The 20,553-nt window shown below is 47.4% G+C and overlaps 2 protein-coding genes across 5 annotated transcripts in view; one reads left to right on the top strand and one right to left on the bottom strand.

The window, feature by feature from the left end:
• The first annotated feature begins 33 nt into the window (after positions 1–33).
• On the top strand, positions 34–18,579 carry LOC149364994 (uncharacterized). Of its 3 annotated transcripts, none has more exons than XM_089575013.1 (9): positions 34–243; positions 1,125–1,188; positions 1,256–1,289; positions 1,588–1,677; positions 3,339–3,479; positions 5,330–5,500; positions 11,159–11,332; positions 14,612–14,890; positions 16,996–18,579. In XM_089575013.1, the coding sequence occupies exons 1-9, from the start codon at positions 183–185 to the stop codon at positions 17,122–17,124; spliced, it is 1,143 nt and encodes a 380-aa protein (XP_089431139.1). In that variant the 5' UTR covers positions 34–182; the 3' UTR covers positions 17,125–18,579. The 3 variants fall into 3 exon arrangements, with proteins under 3 accessions (XP_089431139.1, XP_089431138.1, XP_089431140.1); XM_089575012.1 differs by having other exon boundaries at positions 36–243; positions 5,318–5,500; XM_089575014.1 differs by lacking the exon at positions 11,159–11,332 and having other exon boundaries at positions 38–243; positions 5,318–5,500.
• Tti1 (Telo2 interacting protein 1) overlaps positions 17,484–20,553 on the bottom strand; it is a 43,438-nt gene continuing 40,368 nt past the window's right edge. For both annotated transcript variants that reach the window (XM_089575008.1, XM_089575010.1), the window contains one exon: positions 17,484–19,178. In XM_089575008.1, the coding sequence (XP_089431134.1) occupies positions 19,068–19,178 (111 nt within the window). In that variant the 3' untranslated portion in view covers positions 17,484–19,067. The remainder of the gene's footprint in view (positions 19,179–20,553) is intronic.

Below are 20,553 nucleotides of genomic sequence, written 5' to 3'. Positions count from 1 at the left end.
TTGATCCTACGTCATGGTTCTTTGGGCCAATCATGCAAAAGCTTACCGGCGTTCTATGTGCAGCGTGCACGGATAGAACTGGGAAGGGAGAACAAAGTAAAGGACGGAGTTGTTCCATCGGCGCTGGCGGACGACGGCCGGTACAGAGTGAATAACATCGTAGGACGGGAACGTTTAAAATCATGGCGGAGACCGAGATCGGTTCGGAGGAACCAGTTTCAAGAAAGAAAAAGGAAGTACTAGGTAATGTATACACATGCGATCCGCATGCACTTTTTGCTGATAAAGCTTCTCACGCACCGCGAATGCATGATTGGCGGCAGCGCACGCTTGATTGACATTAGCCACTGCGGCACGGACGCGTTGGTCGGTGTAAGGATTGTTAGTACCGAAAAGAGCTTTTGCTTCTCGCATGCATCAACCCGGAGCTCTGGTGCAGCGGCAACGACCGCGCGCATACGAACTTGCTGTACTTAAGCCTAGCTGCGGTGTGTGTTTTTAGGCCTAGCTAATGCACGCTACGGTCTGGAAATTTATAAATAACTCGCTCGTTCCTTGCGTGCTGCTGGTATTTCTTTAAGTGCTTGCTGTGCTCGTACAATTTCTGTGCAAGGCTTGATTTCGTTAACTACGAACAGCTATGTAATTGCAGAGGCTGTTGCTGAAGTAACTATTACTCTCTGGTGAACGTCTTGCAACTGCAAGCGTGCGCTCGTCTTTTCTTGTGCGCATTGATGCTGCAGCCATGAGTCAAAGCATGCTTCGTTCTAGTCAAGTACGCAAAAATGATGCGTTTCGCTTTTTAATTCATGCCTCGCAGACCAGTGCTGTCTGCCTTCCACAAAGAGTAGTCATGTTAATAGGTTCTCGCGTGAACTTTTTCATGTGCGTTTTGAGTCGTAGTATGGAAGGCGTGGCGGTTCCCTGCCGGCCTATCACATGGCTGCGGCATTTGTTACGAGTGTTGCCAATGGCGAACCGGTTTCATTGAATATGTAAAAACAAAAAACCGTCTTTTGCTCTGCACGAATGTAGCGTGAGTGAAACGCGCGACGGTTTGCCGCCCGGCTGCTTGCTGCAACATTAATGCACACATCCTTTCTCCTTGTCATTGCACTTTTCAGCCGAAAGAGTTCTCGGGACGGTGAAGTGGTTTAATGTGAAGAATGGATACGGATTTATAAACAGGTAAAGCAAGAGATTCAGCTTCGTGGTGTGCAATTGGAGACAAAACTTTTTTGTTTGTCTGTTTCAGAAATGATACAAAAGAAGACATCTTTGTCCATCAGGTATGTATATATAGCCTATTACAGGAGTTGGGGTGTTTGCGTTCACTCTCCCTGCAACGTGCCTGTTCTGATTACCTGTTCGGTTTACAAGGCTGCATCCGCCAAGATGTTGCAAAAAGTGATGCATGTTGCTGGATGGCCATTTTCAATAAGTTTATTTAGTGCTGCATTACTGTGGCTTATACCGCTCTATGGTCAATGCCTATGCATTGCAGGTGATGCTGTCTGCACCTGTACATCCGTGTTCTGAATTAAAGCTATGAGAGCCTGTGGTCATGTGTGCCCCTCTTGTTTGCAGACTGCAATAACAAAAAACAACCCCCTCAAAGTTGTCAGAAGCGTCGGCGAAGGGGAAACTGTCGAGTTTGATGTCGTCGTCGGTGAAAAGGTGAGCTGCATGGTTGTATCTCCACATATTCTCTGCTTAGGAAGGCGATAAGTTTTGTTGCACAGTGGAATTGCATTAAGTGGCACTCAGAATCTTGGCCCTGCCGCGGTGTTTACAGCGTTCGGCTGATGACCCAAAAGATGCAGGTTCGATTCCGGCCGCGGTGGCCGAATTTTGATGAAGGCGAAATTCTAGAGGCCCGTGTTCTGTGCCATGTCAGTGCACATTAAAGAACCCCAAATGGTCAGATTTTTCGAATCCCTTCACTACGGCTTCCCATAGCCAGTCTCTCTTTGGGATGTTAAACCCACACAAACCAAACCAGTAGATATGACTTGACGATAACTGCAGATGAATAGTGTGTATGTCTATTCGAACTACAGAAAAAAAAAATACCTCTTTTTGGTGCTTTTTGTTCATGTTTCTTTTCACAGGGAAACTTGATTTACTCTGTGCTTTTTTGTGCATGCAAATGAAGCTAAATGATGAAAATCTGGAAATAGTGGTTTGGTTACTATGCAAAATATGGCACTCATAATTAGGTAAAGATAATTCGATAACTTGAGAAAAAATTGCGAAGTTTTAGAATATACATGATGTTGCTTAGTTCAGCATCAAAAACCTTTATTATGGCTACATAAGTTATATACTGTTAAATCTACTGACCCTTCAATTTCTTGATGTGAGTGCGTTACAAGTTTTACTGAAAGCATTTGGTTTCAGTTGGTACATTTTTGCTGAGCAAAGCAGACATCTCTGAAATAAATTGCAGATATGGTTAAAACTGGTTGTGGAAGGAAAAGAGGAGTGGTTACATGAAAGTGAATTCATTGATGTACATCCCTGGGTTGGTTGTCTAAGCATACTTGTTCACATGCTAGTGGTTCTTGCCAAAGGGAAATAGATTGTGCAGCATGTCTGGTGCGCTGACTGCAGCATTTCCCAGATAGATTTCTCATCTCATATCCTTTGTAGCCTGACTACCGCTTACTGAAAAAGGTGCAGCGGGTCATATCTGCCAATATGGCCAAACATCCAATAGTCAGTCTGTGAATTGCTACTTTCTTGACATAATTATGCTGCAAATAAAAGTGCCACATAATTTGTGCATCAGGATGTGTTGCTAGTTGATAAATGTCAAGTTTCCTCTTTTTTTTTTTGTTTCATAATAGTGCTTTCTAAGAGTAATGTTCAGCACTTAGTTTGGTAGGTAGTACCGTTGCTGTGATGCTTCTCTTGTTTACACTCAGTGCAGTTTGCAGCGTTCTTGGTAGCATCCAAGTACCGCTGTCGCAGTATTGTGTAGTTTTGTGTCTGACTGCTGACCGGCATGCACTGTCCACATTTCAGCTGTATTTTGGAAATGCTTTTATGTTCTTATTTAAGATGAAAACTCTGTAGTTTGCATTCGTTTCTTCATAGCATAGGCTAGGACCCTTTGACAGTGTGTGTTTAAGGTGGTCCCAGACGTTCGTTCATTCTATCTGTACCTCAGAAAGTGTTCAAATGTGAAGTGTTGACTTCAAAAAAATTTCTGGCATGAGAACTTCCAGGAAGCATGCCGTTCAAAGGAGGGTGATGCTGCTGTATGGAGGTTATCATTCTCTGCTGGGGTGTGATGATTGAGGGACAGTCTTAAGCATTCTTGTGTTGTGGTGCAGGGCAACGAGGCGGCCAATGTGACCGGCCCAGAAGGGGTCCCCGTCAAGGGCAGCCCCTATGCGGCTGACCGCAGGAGGGGACGCTTCAGGGGTCGCTGGATGGCTCAGCGCAGGAGGCCGCCCCCAAGGCAGTCCACTGGGGTCAGTGTCACTTCATCTATTCTATAGCTGGAGCCCGACAGGAAGGGTCTGTGGGTGCTTTCCTGTGGGTTGTGAGACTGTGGGCAAGCTTTGTACACCACTTGAAAGTGATTGCACCTGTGCTGTGAATAACTGTAGCTAAACCATATCACCACCTTGTGGTTGGTGCAATGTGACCCAAGTTGCTGCTGCGCCATTAACCTGTAGCAACCACTTACTTCTACTATGTCAGTGCTGTATTGAACGGAGACACAGCTTGTGTTACCAGTTTGTCCTGTAGAGTACATGCAAAAGCACTAGGAAAGTGCAGCACTTGTGTCTACATCACTTTTTGTGTGTGTGAAGAATAAGTGAATAAGCTGTACTGCCTAATTGTGCCCTCTCTGTGCTTCACTATATGAACCCAATGCTTCCTTTATTGCACTCTGAATGCAGCAATCGCTCATGTGCAAAGATTTGTTCACCAGCTTGTGACTGCTCGGGGGCTGGTTCTGTCCCTGTATAAAACTTCAGGGAGGGGAAGTGCATGCAATCAAAGCACTATGGCTGCATTTGCCATATTTACTCGAATCTAGGCTGGCCTCGACTCTGAGCCAACACCTGCAGATCGAAGATAAAAAAAAAACTCCTCGAATTTAAGCCGGTCACAAAAACAATTCAGAGCGACAGCAGGGACCACACGCAAGTGGCATTTATTTCCACAAACCTGCTTCCACTTGCTCGTCCTCGCCAAGCTCCTTATCATCGTCCTCTTCGTACAGTGCACAATCTTCGGTGCCATCAAGTACATTGGAATTGTGTACTTTTGGAACGAGTGTGCAACCAAAACCAAGCTTTCCAGGATGTCATCCCAGACTGAAGCAATCCAGCAAGCTCTCTCTTGCCAGCTGTCTCAGGCTTTTTCGTGTAGCACTTCCGTGGTCACTGAAAGTGCCGCTGCCCCCTGCAATTTCACGAACTCTGCCAGTGCAGACTCCACTTAGAAACAGCATCCTTTCTTCGGGCCCATGAAAGCCCTCCCCGTTGTGGTGCAAGCAAAACAAGAGCAAGCAAGCAAAGAAAGCCACAGTCCCAACTGGCTTGCAGATTCGAAGACGGCTCTGTAGCAAGCACAACTTTTAGCTTGAAGGCGGCACTATAACGACACCATCTGCTCGTCACCATTATGTCGGTGAAAAACATTGCACTGCTGCGGAATGTGCCCGTGCCACCACACGGTGGTGGCTTGAGGGGATAGCACAAGAGAGCACGAGGTCAAAATGGCAGCCAGTGCTTGTGTGTGCTTTTATCGGCATCGGCCACGGATAGTAATGGCTGCAGTGCTGTCTTCTGTTTCGTGGGAGTGCCGTTGGCTTCCTACTTTTTCGATTTTTTTTTGCATAAATACAACAAAATCTGCAGTCTGCCCTGACAATCCAAGATTCAGTGCCATGCTGAACTTCATAAATACACTGTGTAGCTTTATCAGCGAGTTCACCGTGGTGTGCATGAATAAAAGTACTGTGTTGGCACTGTGCGAATGTTGCCGAATTGCGGTTGGACACCAGTTAAGTGGAGAGGATCGTCTGGGTTGTTTGGCTGGCATGAAATCACTGGGCCACCTGCAGTATGCGTGATGGTGCGTGGAGTATTGAAGAGTCAGATTAATAGAGGCCTGGAGACACTGCAGCACAAAGTGAGTGAAGATGGCTAGAAAACTAAATGTGTGCATGCCATGAGTCTTGTATGCTTTTAACGTGTGTGGCCAGTTGTGGTCTATTTGTGTGCCACTGCTGTTCACCCTGAGAAACTGGAATTCGTTGAGGCAAGTGGGAAATAAGCACTGGGTGCAATTTTAGGATGATTTCCAGGACCAGGAGGACAGCGAGGGGGCGGAGCTTGCGGGTGAGGATGATGGCGGCGCCACCCGGCAGCCCCGAAGGGGACCCCCGCCGCGGAGGCCTTTCTACCGACGCTACTTCCGCAGGCCGCGGGGCATCCCACGCAACTCTGGCGGAGACCGGGGCAGTCTTCAGGGGGAGGCAAGTTGGCGGCATTTGTCGCCTAGCATAGCCTGTGCACTCTTTCTCTCTGCCGTGGCATGCTGACCTTTTCTCTCTTCGACCGCTCGCGTACGTGCACTATTGTCCGCATTCCTTGGGCACCTGCTCACACACCTAAGCACCATGGTAAAGGGTACTCACATTGTTTCCACCACTCTATTCTCACCAGTTCTGCAATTCTTGATGCATTCGGAATTTTCAAAAGCTCTTGGCAGACCGGTTGATGCTGTGTATTTTCAGAGGGCTAACACCTTGGGAGTTTCTTTATGCATTGCAGCTTGCCCATCATTTGCACACCCTTAGTGTTACAAGGTAGCAATGTGTATAACTGCTTTTGCTGCGATATCTGGTTGGGGGAGACAGTATCCTCTTGAGTGACTGTGTTCTATTATGTGAACCTGCCTTGCATTTGCAACTACGTGATTTGGATAACAATGTTATGGAGGCAATTTCAAAAAGGCTGTTTCGTTTCTTTGCACTCCTTTTTTCTGCGGTATTACCTGCAGCAGCTATCTTTCTGTGGCTTGACAGTAGGTTTAGTTGATGCTTGCAATTGCATAGGTTTGAGCTTTTAGTAGGTACTTAATGTGCCTTACGTACCTTGCTTGTACTATCACGCTCAACATGAGTTGCAACGCGCGGTCATCGACCGGGGCTCGTTTAGTGGTGTGCCTTCTCCAAACAGTCACTCGGAATTCCGGGAGAAACTTTTTCCTGAGCGGGGGTGCTGTTGTTTCCTGGAACAGCAGTTTCTCCCAGAATTCCGAGCAACTGTTTGGAGGAGGCACATCACGGAATGAGTCCCGGTCGATGACCGCGCGTGCGCGTTGCAACTTATATTGAGCGCGATAGTACAGTGTGGCAGAAAGCTTTGGCAACATTATGGCTTCATCACTGTTTGTGCATTCCACTAACTTTATCTTACGAATCATTTTTTGTTATGCATGTGCAAATAGGAGTGGTGTCCCTAACTTCCAGCTTCTGATTAACTGAAATAATTGCAAGCAAGTCCTCGTTATGTCATGTAGCATATTTGTGTTGAGTCTGAAATAATCTGCTGCATGGAACTTACTAAAATGTGTGACACTGATTTATGCAGATATTGAAAAATGTAAGAAGTGTACAAATGACCTTTCCTGAAGGTGGAGGGTTCTTGTCATTTTATTGAGGTCATATGTGGTGCAGCCTTGTTGCGCTTACTAAATTACCCGAACAGGCCCTTGCAACATGGGCCAGTGGTGGGATGAACCACTTGTGTTGGAAAGTGTCAGTCCTGGTGAATGTAAGGTTGGAGAATCATTTTGAGTTTCTATATGTTTAATTGGGGAGGGGAGGGTGGGGTGCAATGACTAGATCTAATGTGGGTGGTAGCTAACTGCTGGTTACGATCCGATATGAAGCATACATGCTCAATGTAGTTGCCTATGGCACTTTTGCTAACTCTTTCTTGCACAATCCAAATGTTTTCCTCACTGTCTTGTCTGAACGGTTCAAGGCAGCTCATTTATTGTGGCTTTCTCTCTGCCCTGCTAGTGCTATGGTAAAGCGCACATTTCGGCACACTTTGTGGAGGGTCGTGCGGTCACTGTAGGCTGCTGAAAGCACAAGTCACTGCTTGTACAAGATTCGCGCGCAATGGCAGCAGCGTCCATGGTGCGTCATTTTTTACTCTGTCGTTGCTTGGCGGGGCACCAGGAACCTGCTGCGCATGTCAGTACAGCATTGTCACTGAGAAATTTTCGAACGAGACTGTGTCCGGGATCGCAGTGCCACCACTGTGCAGGTACCGAAGAATATTTTCGGCGTCAGTAGGGAGCGCATTAGGCTGCAGATCCTGGGCTGCCACGACATCGGCCTCATCGGTTGCAACAAATCCAGCGTGTTGAAAGCAGTTCTGTAGAGTAATGGGTGTCACTGCCTTACAGGCATCGGCAAGCATGTTTGTTGCTGACAGAAGGCTAACAGCGTACTGCTTGCCGGCGTCAGTGCTTAGGATAGGCTGAAGGGCAGTTCTAGTGTTGGGCGGCAGGAATTCCAAGTGGATGGACTCAAGATACAGATGTGACCTTGTGCAGCGCAGTTCAGTACCTTCCGGTTTTGCGATTTCCTGTCGAGTTTGCGAATGTAGTCGCTGAAGCTCTGCTATGTGATCCACGTTTTTGTGTTGGCCTTATACCACATGGCCAGTGACTTCACTTCCTTGAAGTACCTCGGGCTTTTCGGCTTTGCAATCATAAGAAATGGAAGCTGCTACGTCCCCAACATGTTGCTGCTGACCATTATTGTGACGCGCTCTTAACTGTGCCTGCCTCGTGGCAGGGATTGTCAGGTATGGGAAAGGTCTTTTTCTGGCAGCATCTTATAGAAGAATGCTGTTTCGTCGCTGTTGACATCATCTGGAGAAAACTGGCACTACAGCGACTCCAGTGTCGAGCAGTAATTTATTTATTTATTTATTTATTTCATACACCCTCAGGGCCATTGGCATTAGAGAGGGGAGTGGTTACAGGTGAAAAAAAAACATAACAATACAATAAACGATATGGGGCTATTATCAAAAAAGTTACAGATGTGTCTAATCATACAATGTTAGCTAAGGCGTTCTTGAAAAGTTGGTAATCTTTGATGGTTGCTGTTGGTGCGGGAAGGTGATTCCACTCTGCTGCTGTTCGAGGTAAAAAATGACTGAAAGAAAGCGTTAGTTCTTTCAAAATGGGACACCGACTTTGTAGGCATGATCTAATCTTGATGATAGGTGATGCAGGGAGGAGAGTAATATACTGCGCAGGTGTGGATGATGAAAGATCTTATGGAATATGCAGATACGAAACATTTTGCGACGTGAAGCTAAGGATGGCAGATTAAGGTTTGATTTCATTGAAGATATGCTAGCGGTCCTATTATAGTTGGAGGTAATGAAGCGGGCTGCGTTATGTTGGACCATTTCGAGTGAATGAATAAGGTTTTCATGATGAGGGTCCCAGATGGATGCGGCATGTTCTAGTTTTGGACGTATTAATGTCTTGTACAATAGCAGTTTGAGGGATGAAGGACCTCTGGCGAAGTTGCGGTGGATGTAGCCAAGCATACGATTGGGTACATGGGTCCAGTCGATGGCGCCACTCTCTCCACATGTCCTCTCGAAAGCAAGGTCATACCTTTTCTTGAAATTGCGGAAGTGCACGTCACTGAACATGAAGCCCTTAATGTTCATCTAGTGAGTAAGCGTCTCTGCCTTGTGCATCAGAACGTCCCCAGACAGAAATCTGCTTCATGACCGTACACACAACCACATGTGGAGGGCTTCTTCGAGCTTCGGGTGGCTGCCGTCTCAAAATTTTTTTCTTTGCAAGATGGTTACCTCACCGAGAATCTTGGTCTTGTTTTCCATGTAGATCGAGACCGTTTGGCTCGAAATATTATATTCTTGGGCAACTGCGCTCTTAGAGCGGCTGCTCTGCACTTGCTGAACCATATCGATCTTTTTTCCATTGTCATCTGGTATATTTACCCCTTGCCTGCATTCCCCAGTACAGACTGCGCGGGCACTAGTGGTTCACCTGACTCAATGTTATCGTGTGCTGTGTTGGATCGGCGCAACTTTGACACAGCACACAAGACAATCATTAGTGCACCTCAAGCTGGCATCATTTGCACAAAATAAAAGCGTGGCCTACTCAAACATCGGCTGTTGGTTTGCCTAAACATGGCTTAGGTGACTACTCGGACCAGAACATGCAGAAACTTATGGTTATGAGCGGGGATCTGCAGTGGTGCCACCTCGTGGGGCAGCAAGAAGGCTCAATTCAAAACAGAAATGGCATTCAGCGGGTTGATCCGTGTATCCATCAGCATTGGTCGGTGCAAGTGCTGCTGCAAGGAGTGCTGTAAATAACGAATTACTCATTGACATATCATTCGTGTGGATGTTAAAGGGGCCCAGAAACACAATCTTAGTTAACTGTTTTGCCTGTTGATTGCATACAGTGAGTTATAATGGTGCTATTAGCGTCGGTAACACCGCGTATATTCCGTTTTTTAATATTTTAATGTCCCCCCAAAAACAACTTCATGGCTCTGATAGTGTGGCGGGTTTTTAGCAGCGGATATGACATCACCTGGCGCGAGCTTGATGACCGGACAAACAGTAAATATACTGCAAATTGTGTGAATAAATAGAGAAACATTTTGTCATCTGTCTGCGTTTTATATTATATCAACAAAGACAATTTGTTTGTCTTAGCTAAAAGCCCTGCAAGGCAAGTAAAATAAAAATACACCACCAGGGGCGCTCTGGCATGGAAACAACGCTGCCAGTCTCACAGAGAGCAGGCAACCATGGAGTACAAACTTCCGCGACGTGCTCTGGCTGGCTGTTTTGATTGGTTGCGCCACGTGCCGTCATTGGGAGAGCGAAATAGGAGTGGGAAGCCCCGCCAAAATCGAGTTGAGGGCAGCATTTTTTTTGCTTGTATTTTCAAATTTCTTCATTGAATAACTCCCGTTCCTGTGCACCGATTCCTGTAATTCTTTTTGAGTCAGCATCTGTGTGACATAAAGAACCCACCTGAAGTATAGCCGGTATTCCCCCAGGCAGTGTTTCGCAGCCCCTTTAATGAGTATTACAAATCTACTCCACCGTCGGGGATTCCCCTAAAAAATTGAACCAACATCTCATTTATCTCGCCTTTATTGATGGCACCACGCTTTGATTTCGACGGCAAGTTGAACCCCCAACTTCGGATTTCCAAGTATTAAAAAAAAAAATATAGGTTGCTTTACAATCATGTACATATGCTGCATATTGCCACGTATCATTGTAGTGTCCGTTCGTTCGCGCTCAAGGCCGCAGGAAAGGGTTATCATTTTTGTTCGGGACGAGAGAAGCGACCGGACTAATCGCGATTGATCGCAGCCATGAAGAGCTGCATCTACCTTTTTCCAGAATACTGTAGATGATCTTTTCCAGTTATCTCGAAGTTTCCTTGCCGGCTTTAAATTGAGCGATGCCGCGAGCGGCAGGCATTCGTAGTTCGACGACTTGTTGGTGTCTTCCTGACAGCTGGACTGCCGTCACTACAACGTGACCATATGATGGGTGCACTCATTTTTAGCTGCTGCTGTCGGGAGGCATCATGCCACTGCCTTGTATATGGAAACGTCCTCAGATGTTTCCAGTGCCAGTCTCGAGGAAAGCAGTGTGTTCCATCATTCATCTGCGTCGGGTCATCACTAGTGGTTTCTGGCGTTGCTTTCCATGTCACTGCTGTTCAAGCCCTGTCCTTGCTGCATCTACATTTCCCCTTCATGCTCAGTTTGTATTAATGCAAGCTTTTCCCAGAAAAGTATGACTGCATGACTTTTGTCCTTCTGCTAATCAGAGAGCATAATTTGTTCAGCTGGTGGAGGCTGATTGTAATTTGAAATTTCGCATGCAACTTATACTCAAATGTACACGAGAGATTTGTTATTCCACCGTTGCGTTTCGAGATGGGTACGTGAATCATTACCGCTGCTTGTCTGCCTTGTGGGACTCGGCTATTTGTCTGGGCCGCAAGGTAAGACTGGTGGCTGTGCCAGAACAAAGTGGCACTCAGGAAACGGGGCCACAGGACCAGTGTGGGTGCTTCCCTGTAGGACCTGGATCGTGGGGATGACGAGGATGGTGACTACTCGGGTGGCCGCGCTGATGGTGGCTCTCGGAGGCCTCCCCAACCCCGCAAGTTTTATGGCCGCTACTTCAGGCGCCGGCCGCGGCGACCACGCAGCGACACTGAAGGCAGTCAGAGCGGCCTCGACGGGGAAGCGAAGGTGCGGTTCTCTGCCGAGGGTAACTCTTGTTGCTGTGCGTTTTTTTTCTTTCGAGGCCATTGTGTGGCAGTGATGGCTGTTCCCACCGAGCACAGTGCAGGACAAAAATTCTAAATTTGTTCAGAGCTATCTCAGTGACAACACAGCACATCTGCAAGAGACTGGATATTATTTTATTATTGTTATTTATATCATGAGAAGGCTACAATGAAGGAATTGTCAGCCTAGCTGCAGCCGCCTTCCGAGCGTTTGCTCAGATGCCGTATAATCTAGTCTAAGGGCCGCACCATGTTCTCGCACCCTTGTTTTTGGACTACAGAAGAGAAAAAATAGTTTTTTTTTTTCTTTTAATTCGTGTATGGGCCGCACCTTCGAAATTCACACGGAGGTGAGTACGGCCCTTGCACGAGTTTATGAAGTACAGTCGACGACCGATTTTTCGGACTCTCTAGGGACCGCGAAAACGACCGAAAAATCGGGCAGTCCGGAAAATCAAATTTCACCGAAAAAATCACGAACTTATTACCACTATGCCGGAGAAAGCGGCCAATTGTATTGCACACATTCTAAAGCTCCTCATGACTATATTTCGCCGCGTCAAATACCGGATAAACGCGTATAAGGGCCGCACTTTTTTTTTCCCAGATTCGAGGGCCAATTTTCGGGGTGCGGCCCATACACGCGATATGCGAAAAAAATTTTTTTTAAAGTAAAAACACACCAACCAGGGAATGAGCGACATTAAATACTTCACGAGTGACGATTGAACGTAGAATAAGACTCCTGAGCTGGTGCTGCGCTCTGGTGCACGCTCATGCCAAAAGAAGCCGCGCAGCATGTCCGCTGTCAACGCGTAGCCGTTGTTCCGAAATTCCATCACATAGAGGAGCAGCTCTTCTTCCAGTTCGAGAAACTCGCACGGCTTGACTTGGAAAGCGCGCTTTTTGCAGCTTGTGTTTCTCTTTTGGTTGCACCATCATCGGACGCACTTCTCGGCCACGTCGAATTTCCCGCCCGCCGCACGCTTACCGACCGCGTTCGAGAGCTAACTCCCAGCCGTGTAGCTTAAGGTGCTTGCCCATCGCGCTAAAACTGTGAAGCTCGGCGGCAGCACGCGAAAGCCATTATCACGGCGAACGCGCCAACACGCATGCTAACACGCCACGAAAGGCTGGAGCTGGCGATACTGATGTCGATGGGAACAGCGGAAAATCGCGACCGAGAAAAATGTTGATAATGATCACGGCGCCATCCATAGACGGCACTTGGAAGCTCCGGTGTGCGCGCGTGGCCTCCGCGAACGGCGCAGCGCCGGAGCAGATCGCGGCCGCAATAAGATCTGGCTGCGCGCCCGAAGCGCGCTTCGATCGCGGAGGCCACGGCGTGCGCATAGCCTCCGCGATCGTATTCGCGTTCCGTGTTTGGGACTAAAGACTCGGCACAGATGAGTTCCGTGAACTCAGACTACGGTTCAAGTTCGTGCGGCGGAAGACATTCAAGGACAGTACGAATTCGAAAACACGCGAGCGCAATGTTCCGACTCGCGCAGAATTTCAGCGTCGCAAGAGGCTCCCTTTACGCTTGAATTTCGTTTTGTTTGATCAAGTTTTCGATATCTCCTGCAGTCTGAATTAATGAGATTCCACTGTACACATTATATGGCGGCTTGGGTGCTGGCGGCGAGTGCGAACGAGGTCCGAAAAATCGAGTGGTCAGTTGCGGTGCGTCCGAAATTTCAAGCGCTCTTACACATTGGCTCTATGGGCCATGTCGCGGTGCCGCGAAAAAGTCCGAATAATCAAGCATGTCCGAAAAATCAGGCGTCCGAATTTTCGGTCGTCGACTGTAGTTGAAAAGTGCTGAAATGGCTGCACTTTGTTGTTGGAGGGGCAGCGGTGTAGTACTTGGAGTTGACTCTTTTTCTGAATTGTAGCTTGGTGATGATGCTACGATTCAGGGGGGAGAAAAAGCTGAACAAGCAGCTGCTGTTGCATTTTTGAAGAGTGACTATGCTGTGATGACCGAGTGCATTTAATGTCTGTCATTGAAGCAATGTACTATTGAAGTTTTTATTTTAATAGCACTTCGAAAGAGTGATGCTGGTTGTGCTTGCCCTGCAATATTTACAACTGGGTAGATAAAATTGTACCAATGCCTGAGCATATCTGTGTTGTAATTTATGGCTTTATTTTGGCCCATGGTTGTCAATGTCTGATGTCTATCTTGTGGCCATGCAGAAAATTTGATTGCGTGGATGATTGTTTGAATGTTTTTTCTACGAAATATTTGAACCTAGTGCAGAGTGACTGCATGTCCAAAGACATGCTTGTGACAGGGGCTAAACGTGCACAGATCTTTCTGTGCATGCTTAGCACACTCTGCAATAATGCAACTATAAGCATGCAGTCCATTCTCAAAGATGTGCTGCCAACGCTGAATTTTATTGCTGGATGTTAAATATTTGTGTGTTTTCCTGGGACAGGAAACAAGAGAATTGTGTCCCAGGCAGTATTTCCCTCAGCTTGCCATTGTGTTTGAAATACATGAGAGCGAAGCCCTTTATGATCAGTATGGTTGCAAAGCGCTTGCATTTTTGGCGGATATGCACTTGCATGGACTGCATGCCCCCTTTTTTTTTTCTGGTTTGTCAAGTTTTTGCTTCTGTTGCATGGCATGTTTCGGTGATGAGGCCTGCACAGTTCATTCTTCTTCATGTGTGCCACAAATAAGTGAAGCTTAGTGGTCATTTGCATTTAGGGGCTGGCATCACTTAGTCCCTCTGCTGCACACATGAAGCATGAAGCGTGCTCTTTTCATCTGTCTATACTGTGAGACATTTGTAGGTGTTTACGTTGTCGATGGCCAACTAGTGGACTGTGTACTCTGGTGCACACGTAAGCACAGAAAACACTATCAGTTTATCGAGTTGTTCACTAGCTTTTGCTGTTTGGCTAAAAAGCTGCTGTGCTAGAATTGTGGGCCCTCACTGTCAGGTGGCGCCTGGCTTCCTGCTTGCTCCTGAGCAAAGGATTGATAGCGATACGTTTGCAGCGTTCACCCAAGGCCTATACATTTCATCGTTTTTCACTTGCAGCACATTGTGCTGGTGATGTCTACCCAAGGGAAGGTCTAGTAGCACTACGTTCACTATGTGGTGTCTCGGAAAGATGGGGGGAATGCAGCAGTAACATTGCGCACCATACAGAAACATGTGAGCGTGTTTTGCACCGTATGTTGCATAGCAGGGTGTGAGGTGGATACCTGTGTGTGTTGCCTCAGGAGAGTGAAGGCGAGACCCAGCCAGGACCCGAAAGGGAGCGTGCTGGCCAGACGGGGAGCCAGCGTCGGAGACCACCCTTCCGCCCCCGACCTCGACGCCGTGGACAGCGGCCAGGATCCCAGACACAGGATGACGATGGCGCTGGGTCACCAGGCAGTGGTGGCGGTGGGCAGTCTCGTGATGACAAGCCCCCCAGGGACAAGTCTCGGGAGGAACGACCACCTCGAGACAAGTCTCCTCGAAGGGAGTCTGCTGGGAACAGCAGGCAAGGAAGCAAGGTGGGTCTGCCTGAAGGTGTACAATTTACGCGTTGCATTTTGGGGGGCAGGCACGAGTGTGCTTTCTGATGTCCATTCTAGTGGCAATGACATTCCTGTGCAGTTCAGATTTTTGTGACTTGCACCTGACTTTACTGGTTTATGAGGGAAAAAGAACAGCGAAACGCCGTACGCTAATGCCACTTTTGTTCCTTGGTAATGTGGCCAGGCGGACACAAATTGGGGTAACAATTGTCCGCATAAATTCAGTAATTAGCTAAAAATCATTATTAACTTTCTATTGCTTGAAGTTAGCGTGCATATTTTTGTACAGTTTTAGTAACATGCCTGTGCCCCGAGGTACGCACGTCTAAAATTTCGTCCCCGTTCGTCTATTTACGCATGCGAGAGAGACAGCGGCTCTCGACGTGAAGCACCTGGTGCGCTCTGCGAACTTGGCAGAGCGTCAAGACGTTATGCGCCCATTTTCAGCATGTTCACTTTATCTAGCTGCGATTGGTGGGAGCCACCAGCTATTACAAAATTGTCAGATCGCGTCAAAGTGAACTAAGCGAAACACCAGCGACACAAACGCACCTGACCGCTTGTGTTAGTTAATGGCGGAAAAATGGACGGACATATATAAAATTTTGACCCCCCCCCCCCCCCCCCCAAAAAAAAAAAATTTTTTTCTGCTTAATGAACCGTCCCCTAAACTGATGTCAACTTTTCTGGAAAAAAGTAGGTTCATTATGTTAATATATACTGTAATTGGACAGTCTGAAACATCCTTAAACTTTTCTTTCAACATACAAAAATTACTGACAGCTTGGTACAGTTGTTTATTCTGTATTGCGGCACATTCTACCCAGATGAAGCAAGCAGTAATGTTAGCTTGTATTTGTCAGTCATGCTTTTTAGGCATGTGCGAATAGTGAGTATTCAGTTCGAAGCGAATGCAAAACAAATAGCTTGCACTGGAAATGTAGTAGCAAAAAAAAAATCAATTCATTAGAGCGAAATAGCATACACCAAAAGATGGGGTTTGCAGAATTCAGTAAGGAAACTGAAATAAAAATTGAAACAAAAAAAAGTGCCTTCAATCAGCAGCAAGTTAAAGTGTGCTAAGCACCATAGCCTCAAACTTATTACGATGAGATTTGTTTCATGCTGCTGATTTTAATGTAAACGTTGCTGGCAGATTTTTCGGGTGGTGAAATTTAGTAGGACATGATTCATACTCCAGACTTGCCTGGCACCAAGACACGCACCCCACAGAGTTCAGTGTAAAACTGCAGCTGAAATTTCAGATTTGTCTCATCCGGTGCCGCGATTTCTCCGGCCTCATTGACATGGCAACGTGACTGCGCGGTGCGTGCATGTTCGTACCGCTGCCGGAGGAAGCTATGGCCAGAGTTATCCGTCACTCAAAAGTCGAAAGATATCGGCGAAGGCCCCCACGCCTGGAGTGCAACGCAGCCCACAGTCATGCATGTTCGCTTTCACATCTGGATTTCGTCACGTCATGCGGGCTCCTTGGCAAAGTGCCAAGCCGTGCAGCCATCGAAGGCAGAATTTGTGGATGCAACCGCCATGCCGATATCCAGAGCGGATCTTGCAGAGGTGTTGGAGCATGCATAAGCCCATCGACTCTTCTTTGAGCAGCTTATTTTCCTGGATTCTCGAACTTCAAAATATTTAGAAAATATTCGAGGTTTTCGAATATTGCTATTTTCTTTGAAGTCTGAATCAAATACTGCATCATTCGCATTGATATTCTAAACATTTGAATAATCTCGCAACCCTAATGCTTTAAATAAAGTCCCTGCCACACTGCATGTCACCAGTCCCGAAAGGCATGATACAAATAAGCCCTCATTAATTTGAACATCTGGAAGCATTGTTAGACACGAGTTATTTATATGGCACTGTAAACAGCTACAGTTACAGTGTGTTTACCATGGCATATGTTAGGAAATTTTCGCAGTGAAATTTGGATTTGTCAAAACCTGGCCTGTGAATGCTTGGAAGCAGGTGTGCTGCGGTGGTGCTCAAGTTGTTGACCGACTCGCATTCCGTGTTCCTCAAGATTGTTGCTCGAGAAAAAGGTGTTTCTGGACTCGCAGGCAGCCAGCGGAGGAGGCAGTGAGGCGGCCACTGGCAGCAGCAGCAGCAATGGTGCGGCGGCAGCCCCCTCGGGGAGCCTCGAGTCGTCGTCCTCTTCGGCAGCCGTGGAGGGCACCGTGTCGGCCTGAAGGTTGAACCTGGGTGGCAGTCTCTGTTTCTCCCAAAGTGCACGCTCCCCTCCCTAACCATCACAAACACCACCAGCCTGCGACAATGACACGAGGGGACGCCCCATCGCTCGGAGCGTCGGCAGCACGGAGACGGAGGAGAGAGAAAAACACGCCTTTCGACCAGAGATCCTCTTTTCGCATTTGAATGTGTGTGCGTGTGTGCTTAGTCGGCTACCAAAGCTTTGTCTTAGCCAAGGGGGCTGGGGATGATCGGGGGAAGAAAGAGTCCCACTTCTCACACACCCAAGTGTACTTTTTCTCTACCAATGATGAACTGCTGGTATCGGGTGGGCTGCTGGCTGCTGTTCTTGCACCTGTTTCTTGTTTTTTTTTTTTTTTTTTTTTTTCATCAGTCGACGTAAGTGCTGGAACAAGGTGTTTAAGCACTGTGACTGTGGTTGTTTTGCTTTCTTTTCACCTAATGAAATGGAAATGGCAGATGCAATGGGTTTTGCACAATGTCTGGACAATAATGCCAGGCATGTGGGGGAAGCAAGGTGAAAGGGAGGTTCTGTACTCGCAAGGTGTTTTTTTTTTTTGTTTGGTGTGCCTGTGAGAGCTGTGTGTGCTTGGAGAGGACAAGCGTGTTTTTCCCGTGCACCAGCCCGACGCGCTGGGTCCCCAGGCCAGCCTGCTGGCCTTCTGTCCTGTCCTCCCTCCTGCCTGGCACTCTGTTTTTTTTTTTTTTTGTCCAGTCTGGCAGTCACCGCCACCAACACTTCCTCCTCCCCTCCCCCCTTTCGGCAGTTTTTTTGCCATCGCAACGAGTTGTCTTTTGTCTCGCTAACATCCGACGACATGCACATGTTTTGTGAACCATCCACAAGTGAAAGCAAAAAGGGAACCATCTTGTAGAGAGAGAGACAACAGCAGGAAGTGTGACAATGAAAGCACTCCCCTCCTCCAAAACGAAGAGCGAAAACGATGCAAAAAATGAGACCAAAATGCAGCATGCAGCTGCTGCTGTGAAGTGGCAGAGGCGCCAAGCGTCACGCCACAGTGAAGAGCATGGGAGAAGAAAAAAACTTGCCAAAAATGATTTTGCCACCTCGCAAGCCATCCTGTATTTTTTTATTTTTTTTTCTCACAGGGTGATGCATCTAGAGCACTTTATATAATGTACTGCCTTCTTTTCTCTCCTAGCACTGTATTGTTTGTGCAGTGTAGGCAGGCCCTTATTGATGGTCAGTTTATTGTGCGTTTGCATGTATTTGACATCTATTGATTGGAGCTGTTTGCATGTAAACATTTGTTAACATCTTTTTGACAACATGCATCAGTTTGTGGCTGGTTGCCTTCTTTTGTACTGTGATTTCAGTTGGTATTTCGACAGGTGGCACTAACTTTGTACAGGTACAAAAAAAGTTTCTAAAAACATGTGCAGTTGCAATAAAAATTTTCCCTACACTTGTAGCACCTGTACTGTGTAAAAGCTCAAGAGGATGCCAGCCTCTGAGCTTTTGTACTGCCAAGAGGGAGAGCCTGGTGGCTAGGTAATCTTTCTCACCTCCTATATTCTCAATGTGCTGCAGTCTGAAATGCCTTTCGGTGGATGGCCCACGCACAGACCATGCTGTAAAATCCAGTGTAGTGTGAAAGTACTTTTATAGGTGGTGATGAGCTGAACCCACTTCCATATCCAGCCACTGCGGAGGCTCAGTGATCATGATGCTTGGCTGCTGACCCGAAAGATGTGGGTTTGATCCCTGCGACAGCGGTCGAATTTCAATGGAGGCAAAGTTCTAGAGGGCCGTGTACTGTGCGATGTCAGTGCACCTTAAACTCCAGGCAGTGTAAAATTTCAGAGCTCTTCACTACGGTGTCCCTCATAGCCCAAGTCGCTTACCTTGAGTGAGTGGATCATGAATGTCCTAGTACTCCCAGTTGGAACTCAAGCTGCATCAGCCATTTTGGTTTTGGCAACAGTGTTGCACGTAGCAAGTGCTCTGCTGAGCACCATTGTTGGACTCCGTAAACGGCCTTTTCCCTTGTGGCATTGCTGGCATGCTTTTCTAGGGCCGTGGCGAGATGTTAAGGTCAGGGGCTGTTAAAACGCATCATTTTGGGGCTGCAAGGTATGCAAGGGAGGGAACAAGGGGAGCAGGCGCTTTTTTTTTTTTTTTTTATAAGAGCATTGGGCTGCTGTTGTGCAGAAAAGCAGGTGGCCCACCTGCCACCTAGTTCATGTGACCTTGTGACGTCGCAACTTGCTCATCGGGTCCTGAGCTAACTGCCCACCATGGCAGGTCATGAGAGGGAAGAGCAACCTGGGTCTTGGAATTGGAATTGGCTGTGTTTGAAACGGCCACCTGCCAGTACAGTGGCACATTGCTTAACCGTTTCGCCAGGTGTGGTATGAGCACTACCCGCGATTTATGAATGTGAAGTGGAGAATGAAGCGACAGAGGAGTACTTGCACGGGAGGGATCTCTAATGCTTAGTGCATTGTACTGTAGAGGGTAGGTTAAGCGTTATGTGATGGTGAAAGAATAGTATCCGTGCATGTGAACTGATACGCAAAGAGGCTCCCAGGCCGCTGAAGAGAGCCATTAACGCTTTGCATCATGCCCTTCAAGGGGTTATGACACTTTCACCATCATCATCATCAGCCTGACTGTCAGTAATATCTGACGGTTTGGCAGTCCTTGGCTCTTGCCGCTTGGCCGGCTACGAAAGGTGCATTTAGTGCTAAGAGATTTGGATTACAAGTTGAACAATTTCCCACTGCTACGATTCAAACTGTGGGCTCTCTGATGATGAAATAGGAGAAAAGTGGCGTAAAGTTGCGGGAACAGGGACTCTGTGATTGCCACCTGACAGCAGCCGAAATAAAAACTACTGCCGGCTGGACATTGAAGGTCTCTTCCAGCCACTGTTGCTTCGTTTACATTTGCACCAACATTATGATGGCTCCCGTTCCCGATTCCGACAACGAAGTTCTCGCAAAGAACTGCGGCCTGCACATCAGCGACCTCAGCCCCACATGCCGTGTGATGATTTTGAGGGCTGAGGCGGCGGGTCTGGCGAGAAAGACCCGAGCACCGAGGAGTGAGTCAGCAGCATTGCTATCACCTCAGAGCCACCGTCACGGCTGGTTTGTAGAGACTGGTACGTGCGGGCATATTTAAATTCTGTAATAATACTCCTCGTAGAGCTGGTTATACAGCACAGCGTCTTGGTAGATTGACGAAGCGAACACGCCGAACAGTGAGTTTGCTAACGTGGAGGCGTGTGGAACATTCGCTATAAACAGCTCTTTTTTCTTGTCACAGATGCGTGCCGTTGCACGAACTTCATCCGAGGAGCACTTAAAGAGGCACTTGGAGGTCCTCTGCTGCTCTGCCCTTGTAAATCGAGGTGCGTAACGGAACCATGTGGGCACACAGA

This window comes from Amblyomma mixtum, chromosome 2 (genome assembly GCF_055824585.1).
Source record: "Amblyomma mixtum isolate Tamu chromosome 2, ASM5582458v1, whole genome shotgun sequence".
Taxonomy (NCBI): domain Eukaryota; kingdom Metazoa; phylum Arthropoda; class Arachnida; order Ixodida; family Ixodidae; genus Amblyomma; species Amblyomma mixtum.
This window is presented reverse-complemented; position numbering and strand designations above follow the sequence as displayed.

Coding starts and splice junctions, on each gene's coding strand:
- LOC149364994 (XM_089575012.1), top strand. CDS start 183: ATGGCGGAGACCGAGATCGGTTCGGAGGAACCAGTTTCAAGAAAGAAA. Junction 1,189..1,255: donor GGATACGGATTTATAAACAG/GTAAAGCAAGAG, acceptor TGTCTGTTTCAG/AAATGATACAAAAGAAGACA. Junction 1,678..3,338: donor ATGTCGTCGTCGGTGAAAAG/GTGAGCTGCATG, acceptor GTTGTGGTGCAG/GGCAACGAGGCGGCCAATGT.